Source organism: Lagopus muta, chromosome 15 (assembly GCF_023343835.1).
Source record: "Lagopus muta isolate bLagMut1 chromosome 15, bLagMut1 primary, whole genome shotgun sequence".
Lineage (NCBI taxonomy): Eukaryota > Metazoa > Chordata > Aves > Galliformes > Phasianidae > Lagopus > Lagopus muta.
The window spans coordinates 164,473-183,905 of NC_064447.1; the positions used below are offsets into that span (position 1 = coordinate 164,473).

Here is a 19,433-nt window from a genome sequence, read left to right on the forward strand (position 1 = left end):
AAGTGAAGTTTCCCAGCCAGAATGCAGACATTTCTTTTGAAAGCGATGCTCGAAGCACAGCTTTTCCAAGTCCTGGGCAGTTCGAATGAAGCTTTTCTATCGGGGTTTGAAAAGAACTTTGAACTGTTCCTCTTGCAATGGAAAAGTGCTACGAGGTTGAGGAGAAGCACCGCGCTAATGGTGCTGCTGTGAGCTAGGCGTTACCGAGCCAGCAGCTCCCGTTTTGTCTTCGGATTTTGCGGTGTCTTTGGTGATCACTGTTTCCTCCCAAGAGCAGCACCACCGGTCGCACCCGTCAGCCTCAGCACAGCACGTTAGCTGCTCACGCAGCTCAGAGCCCCGTCTGCCTCCTCAGCTGGGAGAAAAGCAGCGCTGCTGCCGCGCCTGCTCTGCACGATGCGTGCTCCGGACCAACGTTTGCTCACCGCAAACCGGAGAGCAACAAAAGCGGCGCGGCGAGGGCTGAGGGCAGCAAAGGCACCCCTGCAGCAGGGGGGGCCGGAACCATCGGGCTCAGAGAGCGCGGAGATCGGGCACGCGGGGCGATGGCCGCCGCGCAGGGAGGATGGCAGCGTATTGGAACAACCGCAGAGACTTCACTCCTTCCCTCCTCGCAGCCGTCCGGGCTCCCGTGGGGAGGAAATACCGCGGGCGTCCGACCCGCTGCGGGGCCGCGCTCGGATGCGTGCGCTCCGCGGAGCCGGGCGCTGCGCCCGCTGTTCTGGGCTGGTCGGCACCGGGCGATGCCTTTTGTTTTCCTGAAGTCCGAAAATCAAAGAAACAAAAGAAAAAACACAGAGAAACCAAAGAGCGGAGCTTGCAGGGCTTTGGAGCAGGAAAACGAAAGAGAGCCGAGGAGCCCCTTTATGTTCCAGGACGCGAAGCGGCCGTTCAGCATCGCTCCGGGCACCAGCGGGCGGCTGGAGCAGAGCTGCTCGTCAGGCAGCGGCCACGCAGGAATCCGCGCTCAGAAGGGAAGCGGCGGGCGGTGCCCGGCAGCCCGGGAAGGTGCCCGGCGTCCGGCTGTGCGCAGCTCCGTGCCGCTGCTGCGGCGCCGCCCTCAGCCCGCAAAACCGGAGAGATGAGCCAACGTCTGGCGCTCACACGCAATAACTGACACAACACCCGTTATTCCCTGCACAAATCCTTCATGGCCACCATAACACTTCTTTCCACTCCTACGACCCGCTTCCTCGCTCTCTCACATTTCCAGAATTCAGAAGCTTTCAATAGTATGAGTCTCTTGTTTCTTTTTTCAAGCCTGTCTGACTTGCAGAGAACTGAAGCAGCTGGGACAAAACACAGAACCTCCTCCCTGGGCCTCACAGCTCTGAAGAGCAGAGCGGGGCAGAGCCTCTGAGCTCTTTTGGTCCCAAATTCTGACAGGGACATTCTCTTCTACCTTAACTACCCCAAGGGTTCTCTGCTAAGCACGAGATCTGCCCTCAGCATTGCAGGTTTGCCCAGAAGGAGAACCGGACACCCTCAGGTGCATCCAGATCCCCCAGTACATTTGTTTTAAATCACCAGGAAATCAAAGCAGCACAGAAGTCTCATTTTTAAAAGCAGCTCCCAAAAAGTCTGCACCATCCGGCAAAGAAAGAAAGGGAATAAACTCAGAGCAAGAAAAAGTGCCTTAAAATCAAATCCAACAACCCCATGGCAAAGACTTTGCACCACCCAGCCATCCCTCAGAAGCCCTCCTCCTTCCCAGGGCAGCCCAGAAACGAGAGGCAGGTGAGGTGGCACCCACCAGAAAGGCTGCACCTGTGTGTGTCCCCATATAAACCCACCTGGGCAGCACCCAGGAGGCTTGTGGTGGCTGGGAGGGATGGGGCTGCTTGTGGGGCAGCAGTGCTCTAGCACTTTGAGGATGAGGTGAGGTTGGGGCCAGGAGGAGCTGGGCCATTTCCTTGCTGCTCTTTAACGAGGCTCTGCTTTGCTTGCAGGCTGCTGCTGCTCTTTTTGTTTGGATTTTTGCTGTTCTTGGCCCCTAGGGCCTTAGGGGAATTGGACCTCTCAGGTAAGAATGAATGAATTACTGGGATCTCCCTGTGCTACTGCTGGTTTGAGGGGCTCTGTGTTTGCTTCGAGCCCCCTCCTCTGCTGCTGGTGTGAAAGGGGCTCTTGGATTGGGGTTGAGCTGGCTGATCTTCCCTCTGCAGAGAGCGTGACCTGCCTGCAGGACAGGCTGGAGCTGGAGCTTCCCGGGGAGCTCGGCAATCACTCGTGGCGTGTGCGTGCCGTGGGTAGGTGTTGCTGCTGCCCTGGCTCAGCTGTTCCCTCCAAGGCTTGAAGTCAGCTGCTGCCTGCAGGGCTGGCTGTTCCCTTCTCCATAGATGTGAGTGGGGAGGAGATGATGTCCTGTGAGCACACTGTGGATTATGAGAAGCTGCTGCTCAGAGCCCTGCTGGTGAACTGCACTAGCCTGGAGGTAAAGCGCGCTTCTGTTCTGGGAGCATGATGTCATGGAGTGTTTGGGGTTTTTCTGCTGCTTGAGGTTGGGCTTAGTAGGATTTCTACCTCTAATTTCTACTGACTTCTCTACTGTGAAGGGCCCCTTCTGCTGGGTTACTGTTTCCTGAGTGCTTCCTCTTCCAGCTGTGCGTTAAAGACCTTCAGATGCTGCTAGGAATGCTGTACTCTCCTGTGATGGAGTGGAGAGCTACTTTAAATGATACCTGTAGGAGCTGGAAGGGGCCCAAGGGTGTCAGCACCTGGCAGATACATGTATGCATGAACACATAATCTGAGCTATGTAGAGCTGTTAAAGCAGAGTGGGGAGAGGCCCAGAGGCCTTCCTGGTACCAGCTGCTGTCAGGCACTGGAAGTACCCCTGGTACTTGCTCCAGGAGTGCCGGCATCGCTGCCAGGTGCTCTCTGAGGCTCTGCTCCCGACTCCCTCAGTGCTTTGTGTCCCTCTGCCTGACCTGCTGAACCAGAGAGCCCATCTCTACCTCAGAGCTCCTGAAATACCGGCTGATGTTGTACCAGCTCAGCTGCTTATCCTAATGATGAAGGAGCAAACGGTGAAGGGCTTCTATGCTGCACTGCTGTTCTTTCCTGAGTTGATGTCCCTCCTGATTGAAGCCTGTCTCCCTGCAGCACGGCCAGCACCAGCTGAGGCTGCTCCTGCTGCTGAACGGTACCATGGGAGAGGAGAGGAACATCACCTACAGCGCTCAGTGCAGCACTGCCCGCGGGGATGAAATCATCGCTCCTCTCTTTGTTGGTGTGACCGAGTGCACAAAGGATTCCATGGCGGTGGGTGAGGGCGGTGCTGTGGGTCCTGCCAGGGGCCTTGGGGCAGGCTGGGGTCCCGCGGAGCGGTGTCTCTGGGGAGGTCTGTTGGCTGCAGCCCTCCTCGGCACGGCGCTCTGCTCTTTGAGAGCCGTTCTGCGAGCAGCCGTGCCCAGTGCCGTGGTGCCATACCGTGCCTGGGGGGTGGGGGCTGCTGGCGCCGACTCCAGCTTTGGGGACGTGTAGCAGAGATTTCTCTTAGAAGCAGACAGTGGTTACAGCTTCATCTGAGGTAACTCTCATGCTCTCTTTCCTCAGGTTACCTTCCCAGGACCAAGTCTCAGTGATGAGCACCTGGTAGGTGTCTCCCTGCTGGCAGAAGGTGTCTGTTCTGGACCCAAAGACAGCCTGTGGCCTTCAGGCTGGAGTAGCTACCGCTTGTTGGGGAGTCTAATGTGTAACCTCAGTGCAGATACATCAAATGCACAGCCTGTGCTGTGGTGGCCCAAAGTGCCCTGCTGCTGCGGGGCTGTGCTTTCACTTCTAAGGGACCCCTCCTGCTCTGCAGGTTCAGGTGGCTGCGCTGGCTGGAACTCTGACAATTGATGATGGAATCAGGGTTCACCAGCTGAGCCTCGAGGAAGCCACGCAGCACGGCTACAGCTTTCTGACTGATGGACACCACCTGGTATTCCAGGCAGCCTTCACTGCCATTGGAGTTGTCTCCTACAAGGTAGGAGTGTGGAGCTCATGCTGAAGGGATGATGCAGCTTTTTCCGGGGCTGGAAGCCTTCCTCTGATGGAAGTGTTTGTGGGTTATGGCTAGAGCTGAGTTCATCTGGAGCTGTGCCTAATGGTATGAGCAGGCTGTTAGTTTGCAGAGTTACCTTGAGTTGTCTGGCCCTGCTCAGGGTGCACCTGCAGCATCACGGTTCTGCTGGGGTTCTGCCTGTCCTTTGAGCAGAGCTTTCCTAAAGAGTGAGCGTGCAAAGCTCCACTTCCTTCCTGAAGGCCAGCAGCCTCAGGTGGGCATTGCGTGGCTCTGCAGAGCTTCACCTGTGCTGCCTTCTGCACTGAATGCCTTGCTCTGCATCCTGCCCTGCAGCACAACCACGAGGCGCTCTACACTGCGGCACTGAAGCTCACGTATGGCCCTCCTGAACACAGACTGACCGTGGAGTCAAGAATGCTTTGTGCTCCAGGTAATGCGTGGGAGAAGCTGCCTGCTCCTGCTTTGACAAGGATGTTCTGCTTCAACAAGGATGTTGTTGCAGGTTCGGTGCTTTGTAACATGACACACATGGCTGTTGCCATCCCAGCCTTCCCGGGGACCCTTATGGCTGTGGCTGTAGAGGACGAGACCATCCCAATGGACCAGCTCCAGGACAAAGCCATTACTCTCAACACAACAGGAGGGGTCAACCTGCTTGTCAGCAGGGGAGACCTGAAGTCTGCAGTGAGTTGATGTTCTGGGGTTGTGGGGGTGGCTGTGCTCGCAGCTCTTTGGGCTTTGCTTGTTACGAAGCACGCCATCTCTGACTGGATGGGTCCTGGGTTGGCCACGTGTGCTGTGACTGATCCAGGGTGGCTGTGGCCCAGATAAATGTCATCTCACTGGGTAGCAGATAAGCATCACCCTCAAAAGTAACTCAGACTTCATGAACTGTCCTTTGAGAGCAGCTGGAGGTTGCACTGCTGTGAGGTGGGCTGCTGTTGGAGATGCCTGGAGCAATGCAGGTCTTCTGCTCTTCATGCCATGTGGCTGCAGAGCAGACTGAACTGCTCTGTTGTAGGTGTTAAGGGCAACTCTTGCATTATGCTCTAGGAGAGTAACTTGTCTTCCAGCTACATGGGGAGAGCTGCCCTGGAGTTGAGTCCTACCTGTCCTCCTTGAAACTGACTTTTCATTTCCACGGGGAGACTGTGGCAATGGTGATGCGCCCGGAGTGCCCCTGTGACCAGCACGCACCAATAGGTCAGTTATGCCCTGCTCAGCTGGCAGACCCCAACTCTGCCCATTCTTGACCTGCTCCTTCCCAGGAAGTTCCTGTAGCCAAAATACAGCAGCTGTTTGGCAGACTGAGCTGTTGCTATTTGGGCATGACTCCTGTACCTCTGTTCCAGCTGCTGTATGCACTCAGGATGGGTACATGGATTTTGAAGTCCTTGCTGGCAGTACTACACCTCCGCTAGCCCTGGACACGCTCAGGCTCAGAGATCCCATGTGCAAACCTGCCTTCAGGTCCCCCTCAAATGACAGGGCCTGGTTTCACGTCCCACTGAGAAGGTGTGGGACCAGGTACTGGGTGAGTTCCCACTGCTGGCAGGGGGGGGCTTCGTGGGGGGAATGCCCTCAACTAATGCTGCTGTCGCTTCTCAGCTTGAAGGAGAGAAGATAATGTATGAGAATGAGGTGAGGGCACTGCGGTCTGACCGTGTGCTGCACAGGATCTCAAGGGACAGTGAGTTCAGGTGTGTCAGGAAGTCTCTCTGGCTGAGACTTGGCTGTGGGTATGCTGTGCACAGGTGTGAGACTTGCTTCTTGTTCCCTGCCCAGGTTAACGGTGCTGTGCTCCTTCAGCAATGGTGATGCCTCCATCTCTGTAGGGGTTGAAAACCCTCCCCCCCTGGCTGCTTCCATGAACCAAGGCCCCCTCTCTTTAATTTTTCTAAGCTACCCAGGTAAGCCATCCCCAGGCTCAGGGCAGTAATTCATGCTTGAGATGAGGAAGGGTGTGCAAGTCTGGGTGTGTGGGCTTTGTGGGGCCCTACATGCTTCTCTTCCTCCTGCTGTGCTACTTGAGGTGGAGGAGCTGATTCTGGAGCTGAGTGCCTCTGGCTCCAGGAAGAGCTGCCAGCCAGCAGAGCAGCTGGCTTCAAAGCGCTTGGGTTTCTTCAGGACTACTGTCGTGCAGGGACTCACCTACCAAGGCTTTGGCTCTTGCAGAGGACTCGTACAGGCAGCCATACCGTGACGACCAGTACCCCATAGTGAGGTACCTCCAGCAGCCCATCTTCATGGAAGTGCAGGTCCTGAACCGCAATGACCCCAACCTCCATCTCCAGCTGGATGACTGTTGGGCAACAGCATCAGAAGATCCGAGCTCGCTTCCTCAGTGGAATATTGTTGTTGATGGGTGAGCGCCCCGCTGGAGGCACGCTGCCCTGTCGGCTGCGGGGTTTGGCTGCTTCTCCCCTCGCCCCTTCTCTCTGCTTTCCCAATCGGAGGCATGGGGCAACAGGCCCTGCTTTGGGGGGTGCTGCTGGGCGCCGCTGCCTGGTGCCACGCATGGAGGCGTCCTGAAACTTGCAGGATGGTGCCTGTGCTTTGAACTGTAGCCTGCGGCTGGAAGCGGAGCAGCCTGGGCTGTAGGGAGGCGTCCTCCCGTAGCAGGGGGGTGTTGGTGTCTTAGAGGTCCCATCCCACCTCGGCCACTCTATGGCCTCTGCCCTACCACCGATGGGCTGCTTCTCCTCCCTGCAGGTGTGAGTACGACCAGGACAGCTACAGGACTGCGTTCCATGCTGTGGGCCGCGGCGTCAGCTATCCCAACTATCGCCAGAGGCTGGAAGTGAAGGCTTTTGCTTTCGTGTCGGACAAAGCCCTCCCCGGACTGGTGAGTGCCGCTTATCGCTTACTGCGCTCAGCAAGACCTCCCGTCTCCTGTAAGCGAGCGGCCACATCTGTTCTGTCCAGGTGTACTTCCACTGCAGCGCCCTCCTCTGCGACCGCTTCCAGCCGGACTCCCCCTTGTGCACAGCGAGGTGCCCCAGGCCGCCTAGGAGCAAGCGAGGTATCGCCCCGGCGCGCCCTGCGTCCTACGGTAGTGCCGACGCGCGGCACCGCGCCGCTCACTTCTCTCTCCCGTGCGCGGTTGCAGGCGGTGTGAGGCCGGGCGCCAGTTCCACGGCGAGCCTGCAGGGTCCGGTGCTCCTGGTGCCCCGCGGATGGGCGGCAGCTGGAGGTGAGGAGTGGCGCTGGCGTGCGCTGCCCGGCCGTGGGGGGCGGCCCCTCAGCGCGGTGCTTTTCTGCTCCCCTTGCAGGGGACGCTGCGCTGAGCCGGGCGACGTGGGCTGCGGTGACTGCGGCTGCTGTTGGCGTTCTCTCTCTGGCGGCCGCGATGCTGTTATTTATGGCTCTTCTTAAATGCCTGAAAAGAAGAGCCCTGATGGTAAATGCGGTATATTAATGTTTGTTATCAAACTTGGATTAAAAATGTGGCTTTTCAGGTAAGAGATGTAGCTCTGGAGTTGGTCGTGTAGCTCCTTGGAGGTAAACGCAGGTGTCTCGGTGAATGGAGGCAGTGCTCCCCAGGTCTTCGGGCAGAGGAACCGAGCTGAAAACAGAAGAGAAGCCCCCAAAGCTTTAGGGCCTAAAGCTGGTGGCTGTTTCTTTGTCTCAGGAAAGCCGCGACTGCGAGAAAACAGCCGTGTGAAAGCAGCCCCTCTTCAGCTGCTCCTTCCCTCCCTTCGGAGAAGGGCTGAGCTGCTGCTTCGAGGTCAGCGCTGAGCACTGCGGCGTTCAGGTCTCCCCGTACTGCTCGGTAACGCAGTCGCCCCGCTGGCTTCAGAGCCGCGGGGCGGAGCAGTGCGACGCGGAACAGGCACCGCTCAGCTGAGCAGCGCCCTCCGAAGGACGAGGTGTGAAGTGCACGGAGAATGGGAAGCGGGCGCTGAGACCCAGCGGGTGCGGGGTGGTGAGACTGCGAAGTGTCCCTTTGGAAGAGGTGGGCTGGGGGGAGGAGGATCCCGGTGTGAGAAAAAGGCGCGTATGTGACAGGAGAAGTAAAATGCGAGTGTAAATGCAGTGGGGTTCTCATCTGGAAGAGAAACTACACCTCCTCTTCCCTCCTTCCCTGTTTAAAGAGCACTTTTAGAAGGAAGCTTGTGGCAGTGGTTGGTGTTAGCTCTCCAGTAGTTCTGCTAATGCATTGCACACCTCAGTGCTAAGACTGCAGGAGGTGCCCGCTGTCCTTTAGGCTGTCACTTGGATCATTATACCACCTTCCCCTCGAGCAAGGCTTCAGAGAATGAGTGGGAGGCTCTTCCTCTCCCTGAGGAAATGCTTCTCAAACAGAAGCAAATGAAACTGGAGGTAGACCAGGTTTTAATCCAGGTTAAGGGTGGCTTGCAGGCAGCCCAGTAGGTTGAAGTGCTCTTTCTCCTGCAAGCCAAGAGCTGGGAGAGCACAACTGCTGCCTCTGTTTGGTGCCTCATCTGAAGGTGTGGCTGCTGCTTTTGTTGGGCTGTGTCTCCGTGCAACTGCTTGTGCCCAATTGCAGCACCTTGCTGGAAGCTGGCAGAGGCAAAACTAACTGAACTTGCTACAGGATTTCCTGAGCCTGCTATTGTGAGCAAGGCCAGGCTGTGAGCAGTGCTTTCACTTGTACAGCGTTGTTGCTTTCTCTACCAATGCACTGATTTGAGAATAAACTCCTGCTTCTGGATGGCACAAGTGGAGAACGTCAGCTCTGGCAATTGCCTTTCCCTACTAAACTAAATGGTGTTGGTCCCAATGGCTTTGGGTTACTGAGATTCTCCTTAAAACTGAACGTTTGGATTGTATTTGCTTTTAATCCAGTGAGAGAGCAGACAGCAGAGCAAAAGCGCTGGTCGGTGCCATGAGCCACTTCAGAATCTCCCATGTTCCAGCATCTCAAGGATGCTGTGCTGGACATCCTACTGCCCTGTGAGCAGAGCACAGAAGTGCTTGTAGTGGGCAGCTGGATAAGAAAGGTGTGCAGAGCTCTGCTGGGGCAAGGAGTAGTGAAGCTTTTCTTTAAGCTAAACTTGTTTCTTAGCATCACTACAGAATTATTCATTGTTGGTTTCAACTTCTTGTAAGTAGGTGGCGCAGTGCTGTGTGGGACTGGGTCTGTGATGCTGCCACAGCTCGGGGGGGGGAGAAGGCATGGAGCGGAGCTCAGCTCCCACTGCCACTCCTTCACAATAAGCATTGCTGATGGGCTGACTATAATTCCTGAAAGGATTTGAGGCAGATCCTAACAGAGTGCTGCAATCCTCAATGGATGATAATCAAGGTTGTCTTGAGCAGGATTCCCTTTACCCTGACCTCCATCATTGGATGCTCCCAAGGACCTGGCAGTGCCTGGAAGCCAGGGGGAGGCAGAAATGCTGGGTGCAGCCTGCTGTGGTGCAGGAGAGCTCACAAGGATCCATCCTAGAGTACTCAGAGCTGGCCAAGGTCAGCGCCAGGTGTCTCTGAATTGTCCATCACTGGGAATCTAGAGAGGTGCCAGCTGACTGCCAGCCGGAGCAAAACCTCAGTACCTGTAGGCCTGTCGGACTCACCTCAGTGCTTGGAAAAAGGATGGAGAAAATTACCTTGGGAGGTTCTGAAGGACAGTGCTGTCTTTGGCCAGAGCCAGTGGGGGTTCACAGGGGAGGTAGTCTTTAACAAATGAATTTTCCTTCCATGGTGAAGTCACCTGTCCTGTTGGTGGAGGGAAGCCAGCTGCTGTTATCTTTAGGATTTCAGTAAAGCTTTCTATCCTGTATCCTTCTAGATAAACTGCCCAGCACTCAGCCCAAAATGTAATGTGAGGGGTCGGCCCTGGGGTTATGGTAAATGGGGACAGGGCTGGGGTCAAGGCCCCTCTGTGCTGCCACAGCGCTCCATTTTAGGGCTGCTTCTGTTGAACGCTTTCATCCACATCTTCGATGGAGTTTTGAAGGTGTCTCAGTAAGCCTGCCCCCAGATGGGGAGGAGCTGTTGGCTTTGTGGAGTACAGACAGCCTTGCAGGGAGCCAGGCACCACCAACGTGCAGTGTGACAAGCGGTGCTGCGTTCTGCACTGCACAGCCAGCCCTGGTGGCACAGCAGCCTGGGCCAAGGGATGCTGCTGAGCAGCCCTGCTGCTGGGGGTTTGGCTGCTGCAGGTGTTACCCACCAGTAGTGATAGCAAAAAACTGCATGCGTGCTCAAATGGTGTCTTTGTTCCATCTTCCTGATGGATTTCTCCTTCCCTATGTTACATAAACAGTACTACAGCCCTCTCTTTCCTTACAGAGAAACTCAATTTTGTTTTTGTCTTCCTGCTACCAGCAGGAATTTTATGGAACATTCTATAGGGGAAAAGTTTTGAAACATCCACAGCAAATATTTTATTGAACAAGTGTGCTCCTGCTCAAAAGGAAAACCCTTAGGGAAGTTTTGAGGGCAACTCTTTACTTGAGAATAAATAAGAATAATGAGGCAATGTGGTTAAACAAACAGCACTTTATTAAACTCAGACAGATAATGCTTAGAACTATGACAGCATTTTCGAAAATGGAAAAAGTTTAAACAAAGTGAGAGGTTACAACCAAGATGCAGAACAGGCCACTTAAGCACCCAGAGCAGGGCAGAGCAGAATGGCAGGCTGCAAGCTGCTGCAGTGAGGTGGCAGTGAGTGCAGGAAACCATCCCTGCAGCTGTACGGGTGTGCAAAAGCTTACACCACAATTAAGGTGTGATGAAACCTGCTTTCCTCTCACAACACACAGCATTAGTGTGGTATACTCACAGTATTTTAACACGGGCTGGCAGCACTTAGAAATTTTTCACCTTTCAAAAGCATTTCTGATGTTCTGGGCTTTAACGCTTATGTATGAAATGGCCAAACTGCTGCGCACGCGTTGCAAACAACAGTGCAGCCAGAGCTCCAGGAGCACAGGCAAACACTGCCCAGCCCTTCTCTTACCCAACTGCCCCCAACTCTGCTGTGACAGTTGCATCCCTCTCCCCAACTCTGCAGAACATTCCCTCGCTCACGCAGTGTCATGCTGTGCTGCTCAGCGCGTGCTCCCACCATTGCTGTTACAGTGACAATGCACGATGCACGCCGGCTCTTTCAGCTCCCATATGAAGTGCACTGAGGTTGGATGCTTAACAAGTAAACGATTACATTGCAAAGGACAGACCTGCACAGCGGAGTGTTTGAAGATGGGCAGAATCCCACTATTTGTTCTTTCGTTTGTTGTCAGAGAAGTCCATGACAGACAGACTCTTCTGTGGCGAACTTCCATTAACTTCTTGCTTCCTCGCCTGGCTCCTGCACAGGAGAAAAGAACAGCTTTATGTCTGCTCTCCCCTAAGACTGCTGTCTAACTTTCTGCCAGAGCAGCTAAGCAACACGAGATGTAAGCCTGAGACTTCTGAACATCCGCTGCTGCTCTATGTGCCACAGCTCTCTGAAAAGGCACCGAACGCAAAAAGAGCGATCTGCCAGCGCCTCTTTAACATCAAACTGTAATTTGTATGTAGGTTATCAGTACATCAGTACGTGCTGCAGGAGAGACAAATCTTTCCCGGACCTGGTGGGCAAAGCAATGGGCCTGGCAGCACGCCTCGGAGGAGGGCTGCAAGTCCTGGAGGTGTGCAAACACACTGGGCTTGGCACCAGTCTTCTCTTCCTGAAGTACAACACCCTCACAGGAAACTGTGCATCCCTGAGAACCATGCAGAAATGCTGCTGTGATGAAGGACCAAACTAAGAAAGTCTCAGAGAGAGCAGCTGCAGCTTTTCTCCTTGCTCCCCCCTGTGCTTACGAGTGACCATCAGCCCTTCCTTGCTGTGAACGCACTGGCAGGCAGCAGGTGGCCCTCCAGCACAACCTGCCAGGGCCACCCTCAGCCCAGCAGAGCACAGCTAAAGCACAGCTCCCTAAGCTGGCCTCCAAGCCCTGAGCTCCTGGCGCATGTGCAGACCTGACCTGCAATCCAGTACACGCGTAGCATCCAGAAAAATGACTCACTCCTACTAAAGCCACCCACGCTCTTCCCTTTATCAACTCGTGCTCCTATTCCAAAGCTACATTTCTGTCCATTTCTCTACAAATGCAGGTAAGCTGAGATAGCTGGGTACTGTGTTGTGCAGAAAGAACGCTGCTGCATCCTCTAGGCACACCTGAAAGCATGCTTTGAGGATGTTTAAATCAACATTAATTCTGAGATAAAGATAAATTTTGATGTTACAGTGTTAGCATATGCAGGTTTTTCAAGCTCAAAGGGAGGAGGTTTAAGGTTGGACATAAGAAAGCCTTTCAGAGTGAAGGTGGTGAGGCCCTGGCACAGGTTGCCCAGAGATGTGGTGGATGCTTCATGGCTGGAGACAGCCAAGGCCAGGCTGGGGGTCTCAGAGCACCTGATGGAGCTGTGTGTGTCCCTGCTCATGGCAGGCAGATGGATCGGATGGCCTTTAAAGGTCCCCTCTAACTCTAAGGATTCTGTGATTGTAACTCTCACCAAAATCCATACTAATGATGAGGTTTAATGTTGAAGCACCAAAGCAGCCAAAGATGCCCCAGCACCAAAAAAACATCCATTAAATGAACCAGAAGTGGTTCACTGTTAAAATTAAGGCAGTAACCAAAGCAGCAGTGCAGGTGCAATTTGAAGTCAGGATGCAGAAGTCAGGGCTGTTACCTTGAGGCACACCAGCAGTTGACCAGAGCTGAAAGAATGATGTAACAAACACTCAGCACTCCAGAAACTCCCAGTGAAAGCGCACCCAGGCCACAAAGCACACAGAGCAGGGCTACGCCCCCGATGGATATCACAACACCTAATAAAACAAGACAGAGAGTATCATTTAAACACGTTTATATACAACTGAGTTAGAAAAGCAGGTGTTCGACCACAACCCCAAAGTAAAAGCATTTGGGAAAATGGAATCAACCAGCTGATGGGGGAACAGCCAAGAGCCTGGCCCTAGCAGGACAGCACTGGAGGGCAAAGTAACAATGCCTTCCATAAAATACCAGAAACAAAAGCTTTGCATGGCCAAGATAACTGGTTCTGCCGCAATCAGGGGTTCAGATTAGAAAGGCAATTAGGATTTCCTTTGGTACAGAATGCAGTTAATCAGATGACTGCTCTGAGGACTACACGCAGAAATCTTCAAATGCTTCAACTGGGACTCCAAAAAGAAGAAAAGAATAAGGAAAAGGTTTCTGCCTGAAAAGGAAGTACGTAGATTCATGCATACAATACCTTCCATGATTATCACACCAACACAAGCCATTATGACTGTCGTAATGACAAAGATGAGGAAAAATGCCACAGGAATAGTAGACACTGCAATGAACATCAGGAGCGATAAGGCAACAAAGGGATGGTCATCCAAATACAGGCCCAGGCGGGAGTTCATAAACGCAACGACCTGCGGAGGGAAGAACAGCGTTCAGCTGTATCTCATCGTAACTCCGCGGCCGCAGCTCGTCAGTGAGAAGCAGGGGAACACCTTTTGTAAGTCTGCAGGTGGAAACAAATCCCTTCTGTTAAAGCAGTTGTACACTGGAATTTCTGTGTAGAAGAGACATTTCTTTCCCTCTAAGCAAATACGTACTGTAGTTTATTTGTGGAGCAGCACAAACATGTCACCAAACAGCCACTCTTCCGCCTTAATGGCTATACTGGTAAGACAGAAGTGCAGAACAGTGGTCCCTTCATCTCGACTGCTGAAGATATGGGAGGGCTGCCCTTCCCCTGCACTCCTGAGTGTTTGCTCAAGAAAGAGAGCCCCAAGATTCCAAATAAAGGAAAAAAAGCATCACTGAGATAAACTGGGGCACTGCATCTCAAGAGCTGTAAAGATCCCGGCTTCGGAAGTGCACCACAGACAGTTCTCCCAGTTCTCACGCAGACCTACGTTTGAGTTGCTGTGGATGGACTGCACGATGAAGTGCCATTGCTTCTGCAGCTCCTGCAGCTCTTTAGACATGCTGGGACCTGCAGTGCCGCTGCCAGCCCTCGGAGCCACCGACCTCCCCTGCAGCCACGGCCAGGCGGAGGCAGACTCGTGCAGGTGTTTCCTGAAAATAAAGGAAAAGCTTTTGCCAAAACAGAGACTATACATTTTGTTGTTAATGTCATTTGTAGCCTAAAATGTTAGGTTCACAAAGGAAACCTAACGCACAGGCCCTGAAAGCTCTTCTGGAACTCCCAAGGGCAGAAATAAGTATCCAGGTGCCCTACCTCCTTCCTTACAGCCCGGATATCCCTAATTGAACAATGCCTGCTTTCACAAAACCAGCTAACAGTCAGCAGAGCACTCTTGACACTAAGCAGAACATCCTTTTCCTGCTTAACAAGTCCCACACATCATTGTTATCCAGGTCAGCATGGGGGTCCTCTCCAGTACAGCACTCTGAACTGCAACTCAAAAAAAAACCAAGAAGAGGGCAATATGGGGTCACAAAGAGGAAGGCTGCTTACTTTGTATCTGAGGGTTTTGAGACCCCCACCCAAAACCAATGAGCACACGCAAGGAGAGGGACTCTATGGAATGGTTTTGGGGGGAGAACTGAATGTTTGGACCGCTCAGGAAACCTTTTGCATAGGTAAGACCAGTGAGGTGTATCAGCTGAAGGGCTTTTGTTCAGGGGGGCGTGGTTAGGGCAGGCATCATAAATTAAGAATGCCTGCATCCTAACACATCGGGGCTGGTGAGGGCGTTTCCGCATTGTGCACCACAACCGTGACCCGTTTAACCGCGGGGGGACAGCACTGCTGGTGAGAAGAGCTGGGGCTGTGCAGGTGGAGAAGAGAAGGCTGTGGGGAGAGCTGAGAACGGCCTTCAGTGTCTAAAGGGGAGCAAGAGGAGAGAAGGGGACAGACTCTTCAGCAGGGTCTGTGGTGACAGAGCAAGGGAAATGGCTTCAAACTTCGACAGGGAGGTTTAGGTTGGACATAAGGAAGTCCAACAGAAGTCTGTTACAGTGAGGGTGGTGAGGCCCTGGCACAGGTTGCCCAGAAATGTGGTGGATGCTTCATGGCTGGAGACAGCCAAGGCCGGGCTGGGTGGGCTCAGAGCACCTGACGGAGCTGTGCGTGTCCCTGCTCATGGCAGGCAGATGGATCGGATGGCCTTTAAAGGTCGCTTCCAGCTCTCAGTTCTCTGTAAGCCGGCTTTCCCTGCACAGCACACAACGCTCCCGGGCCTCCAAACGCGGCCCGAGCGGAGCGCAGCAACGCCGCACAGCAGCGGCGCCAACCGCCCCCAGACGCCAACTGCTGCGCCGGCTCCATCATCCAAGGACACCCAACGCCACGCTCGGCTTCTCTGAATTCTGAACACGTAACCACGGCGTCAACGTTACTTTTTAAATAATTTTATATTAACTGAGTAACGTACGATTTTATCTACGCTGCCGCTACATCCGCACCCCCGACACGGACGGTACCAAACGCCGAACTCGGCTGCCCGCCGCGCCGCCTCCTCTCCTTCCGCGCAGCGCAGTGGGGGAACCCACGGCCCCCAAACCCCACGGCCCCCAAACCCCACGGCCCCCAAACCCCACGGCGAGACCACGGCAACGCTGCCGCCTCGCTCGGGCCGCCGCCCGCCAGGCCCCGCCGCGGGGAGGCGCGGGGGCAGCGTAAAGGGCGGCTCTACGACCCGGCCCTGGGACCGGCCCCCGCGACCCGACCGCATGGCTCCGGCCCCGGCCCCGCCGCCATCGCGCCCCCCACTCACCTCCCGCCGGGCCGCGGCTCGCGTAGCGCTCGCTTTCGGAGCGCGGCGCCGCCTGCTGTCTCCGCCCCTGACGGCCGGGCCGGGCGCTCCGCGGGGGCCGGGCGGCTCTGTCGTCTTCTGCGCCCTCCCGCTTTGTCCCCCCCCGGCCCGCGCCGCCTCGGAGGGTGCTTCCGGGCTTCGTTCGGCGCTGAGAGCCACGCAGCGCGTCCCGGAGCCTCCTACTTATTTCGATTCTTTTACGGCTGAAATTAAGGACGGAAAACAACCCGGGCCGCAGCCGCGCGGCTCCTCTCGCAGGGGCGGCGCAGGGACCGCCCGCACGCGGCTCCGAGCCCGGGCCGTGCCTCGCGGGAGGGGCGGCTCGGCGTGCCGGGACCCGCAGCCGGCAAGGTGGGGAGTTCTGCCCGGCGCCGCCGCGGAGAGCCGCGCCCCGGTGACCCGGAGCCGCCGCGCCCGGGCCGGCAGCCGGTGTTGGTGCCGGGCTCCTCGCCGCGCCGCCCTGAGCTGTGCCAGCAACACGTGCCTTTCTGCTTCAATGACTGATTTCGGATTGGTGCCACCGTGGGAATGTTGGGAAGCCGATATGAAATGTGTCGGGGTTATTTTGTAACAGCAGCGAAGCACGCTGTGCATTTAATCTTCACACAGGGTTTATGAAGTACTTCGTTTCTTTTTAGCACGCCAGGCTGCCTGCAGGCGGTGTGCGAGCCGTGCGGAGGTCATCGAGCTCTGCAGGTACAAAGAAGTAAAGCAGAGATCTGTGTTTCCGTGAGCTCATCTGGGTGCTGCTGGTGCAACACCAGGCCTCCATCAGCAGTGGGCAACTTCAAGCCCAGATATGGGTGGACATAAGGAAGAAGTCTGTTACCGTGAGGGTGGTGAGGCCCTGGCACAGGTTGCCCAGAGATGTGGTGGATGCTTCATGGCTGGAGACAGCCAAGGCCGGGCTGGGTGGGCTCAGAGCACCTGATGGAGCTGTGTGTGTCCCTGCTCATGGCAGGCAGATGGATCGGATGGCCTTTAAAGGTTCCTCTAAAAGAAGGGGAGCAGGGAGGACCCAGGGAACTACAGGCCGGTGAGTCTCACCTCCATGCCTGGGAAGATCATGGAACAGATCCTCCTGGACAACATGCTCGGTCACATAAAGAATGAGCATGTGATCCGAGACAGCCAGCACGGCTTCACCAAAGGAAGGTCATGCCTAACTAATCTTGTGGCCTTCTATGATGGAGTGACGGCATTGGTGGACGAAGGGAAGGCGACCGATGTCATTTACCTGGACCTGAGCAAGGCCTTTGACATGGTCCCCCACCACATCCTCATCTCCAAATTGGAGGGAAGTGGATTTGATGGGTGGACGACCCGATGGATAAGCAATTGGTTGAAAGGCCGCAGTCAGAGGGTGGTGGTCAATGGCTCTATGTCCAGGTGGAGGCCGGTAACAAGTCGTGTCCCCCAAGGGTCTGTCTTGGGACCGGTGCTCTTTAACATCTTTATTAATGACATCGATGAAGGAATTGAGTGCACCCTCAGCAAGTTTGCTGACGACACCAAGCTGAGTGGTGCGGTTGATACGGTGGAAGGAAGGGATGCCATTCAGAGGGACCTCGACAGGCTGGAGGGCTGGGCTCGGGTGAACCTGATGAGGTTCAACACGGCAAAGTGCAGGGTTTTGCATTTGGGCCGGAAGAACCCCCGGCACCTGTAGAGGCTGGGAGGAGCGGTCCTTGAGAGCAGCTCGGCAGAGAAGGACCTGGGGGTCCTGATGGATGAGAGACTGAACATGAGCCAGCAGTGCGCTCTGGCAGCTCGAAAGGCAAATGGGATCCTGGGCTCCATCAGGAGAGGGGTGGCCAGCAGGGACAGGGAGGTGATTGTCCCTCTCTACTCGGCTCTTGTGAGGCCCCATCTGGAGTACTGTGTCCAGGTGTGGAGCCCTCAGTACAAGAAAGACATTGAGATTTTGGAAAGGGTCCAGAGGAGGGCGACTAAGATGATGAGGGGGCTGGAGCACCTCCCCTATGAGGACAGGCTGAGGGAGTTGGGCTTGTTCAGCCTGGAGAAGAGAAGGCTGCGGGGTGACCTCATTGCAGCCTATCAATACCTGAAGGGAACCTACACCCAGGAGGGGAGTAAACTCTTCAAAAGGGCTGACAACAGCAGGACTAGGGGAAATGGTTTTAAGTTGAAGGAGGGAAGATTTAGGTTGGATGTTAGGGGGAAGTTCTTTACTAGGAGAGTGGTTAGGCCCTGGAACGGGCTGCCCAGGGAGGTTGTGGATGCCCCCTCCTTGGACGTGTTTAAGGCCAGGTTGGACGGGATCCTGGGCAACCTGATCTGAATGTGTATGTTTGGTGGCCCTGCTAGGCAGGGGGGTTGGAACTACATGATCCTTGGGGTCCCTTCCAACCCGGGTGATTCTGTGATTCTGTGATTCTCAATTTGTATGTATGTATATGTTAAGTGAATGTAGCTAGCTGTAACATTACAGCATGTCATTCAGTGATAATGCTGCCATGAGCTTTAATGGCTCTTGAGGACATTGGAGTTGTGCACAAAGGAACAATCATCATCATAACTGTTGCTTAACTGAGCTTGTCTTCTTGCCAGCATTACCTTGAATTCACAGGAAGGTGCTCCTATTGCAGAACAGCACCAGGGACTTTGTACATCTGTGACCGAAAGCAGTCACACTTAGCAGTGCTGGTTCTGTGCCCCCCACTGCTGGCTTGTGCTCATGGGGCAGCTCGTGGGGGGAGCTTTCATGCGTGGCCACAAGGCGCCATCTCCCACCTTGAGCTAACATCACAACCAAGGAAAGCAGTGCCGTTGTGTGAAGGATGCCTGCTGTTCTTGTGGTTTACAGAAAATGTGATGAATGGCACCTGAAAGTGCTGGTGAGGAGCTGTGGTGGCAATGGAAGGGTTGCTCGGTGGGCAGAACACGTGCAATGCCTCTGCCAAGGGCCGGCATCAGGAAACTGCTCTGGATTTCCTGCTGGGTAGTAACAGCTCAGTCTGTGCTGAAATTGGGAGGATGCTTTCTCTTGGGACGTGGTGACAGTTGTGGCTGGAAGACAAACACACAGACTGGTGTGGGAATGCAGGCGTCCCATTGGCTTTGGATCTTTGGGGAGTTTGGTTCTGAATGATTAAAAATGAAATAGCTTTCATACTATTGCTAGAGTACCTAGGATGCATTTGGGGTTTTTGTAGCTTTCAGAGGTGAGGCTGACCTGTGTGTTTGCTCACTGATTCCAGAACTGAGTCTCCATAGCTACAGCTTGGCACAACACAGCGCTGAGCAGGGCTGGCCACACAGCTCTGCAGAGAAGGGAGGAGGACATCCTGGCCTCCTGGCTCCAGCTGCACTGTGACTGCAGCAGTGAAGGTGAGCACTGAACAGCAGAGTGTCAGAAATCCCTGAGCTGTATTGGGTCCACTGAGCAGAAGGGAGGTAAACAGGGGCTGTGGGTCCTCTGGCTCAAGCATTCAGTGGAAGCACGAGGCCTGCTGGCCATACACCTTTCTCATTTCCACTTTGTTTTGACGTGCATTTGCTTCTCATGGTGGGAACATCTGCTGTAAACCATCATTAGGGGCCTGGAGTGACTGGTGCCATGGAAAAGATGGAGTAGTGGGGAGGAGCCTGGGTTTGGGAGGGGTGGAGGGGGGGTAGGTGTGAAAATCTGGCCTGACAGATGGCTGGAGAGAG

The 19,433-nt window shown here is 54.8% G+C and overlaps 3 protein-coding genes across 4 annotated transcripts in view; 2 read left to right on the plus strand and 1 right to left on the minus strand.

The window, feature by feature from the left end:
• Positions 1-1,712: 1,712 nt before the first annotated feature.
• ZP2 (zona pellucida glycoprotein 2) lies at positions 1,713-7,954 on the plus strand. Of its 2 annotated transcripts, none has more exons than XM_048962422.1 (18): positions 1,713-1,878; positions 1,950-2,023; positions 2,166-2,249; positions 2,340-2,434; positions 3,106-3,264; positions 3,559-3,597; positions 3,809-3,973; positions 4,346-4,442; positions 4,515-4,696; positions 5,086-5,215; positions 5,365-5,546; positions 5,621-5,712; positions 5,798-5,922; positions 6,140-6,377; positions 6,725-6,857; positions 6,938-7,034; positions 7,122-7,205; positions 7,285-7,954. In XM_048962422.1, the coding sequence occupies exons 1-18, from the start codon at positions 1,832-1,834 to the stop codon at positions 7,428-7,430; spliced, it is 2,169 nt and encodes a 722-aa protein (XP_048818379.1). In that variant the 5' UTR covers positions 1,713-1,831; the 3' UTR covers positions 7,431-7,954. The 2 variants fall into 2 exon arrangements, with proteins under 2 accessions (XP_048818379.1, XP_048818380.1); XM_048962423.1 differs by having other exon boundaries at positions 6,188-6,377; positions 7,285-7,943.
• Positions 7,955-10,460: 2,506 nt separating this feature from the next.
• On the minus strand, positions 10,461-15,844 carry LDAF1 (lipid droplet assembly factor 1). The gene is made up of 5 exons (XM_048962428.1): positions 15,720-15,844; positions 13,893-14,055; positions 13,235-13,403; positions 12,668-12,806; positions 10,461-11,294 (listed from the first exon to the last, which is right to left on the minus strand). Exons 2-5 carry the CDS (start codon positions 13,962-13,964, stop codon positions 11,201-11,203), a joined length of 474 nt encoding a protein of 157 aa, XP_048818385.1. The 5' UTR covers positions 13,965-14,055; positions 15,720-15,844; the 3' UTR covers positions 10,461-11,200.
• A 164-nt stretch (positions 15,845-16,008) lies between these two features.
• Positions 16,009-19,433, plus strand: part of DNAH3 (dynein axonemal heavy chain 3) — a 64,483-nt gene continuing 61,058 nt past the window's right edge. Inside the window, exons 1-2 of the mRNA XM_048962420.1 lie at positions 16,009-16,454; positions 18,980-19,109. The gene's annotated coding sequence lies outside the window, so the exon portion shown is untranslated. The remainder of the gene's footprint in view (positions 16,455-18,979; positions 19,110-19,433) is intronic.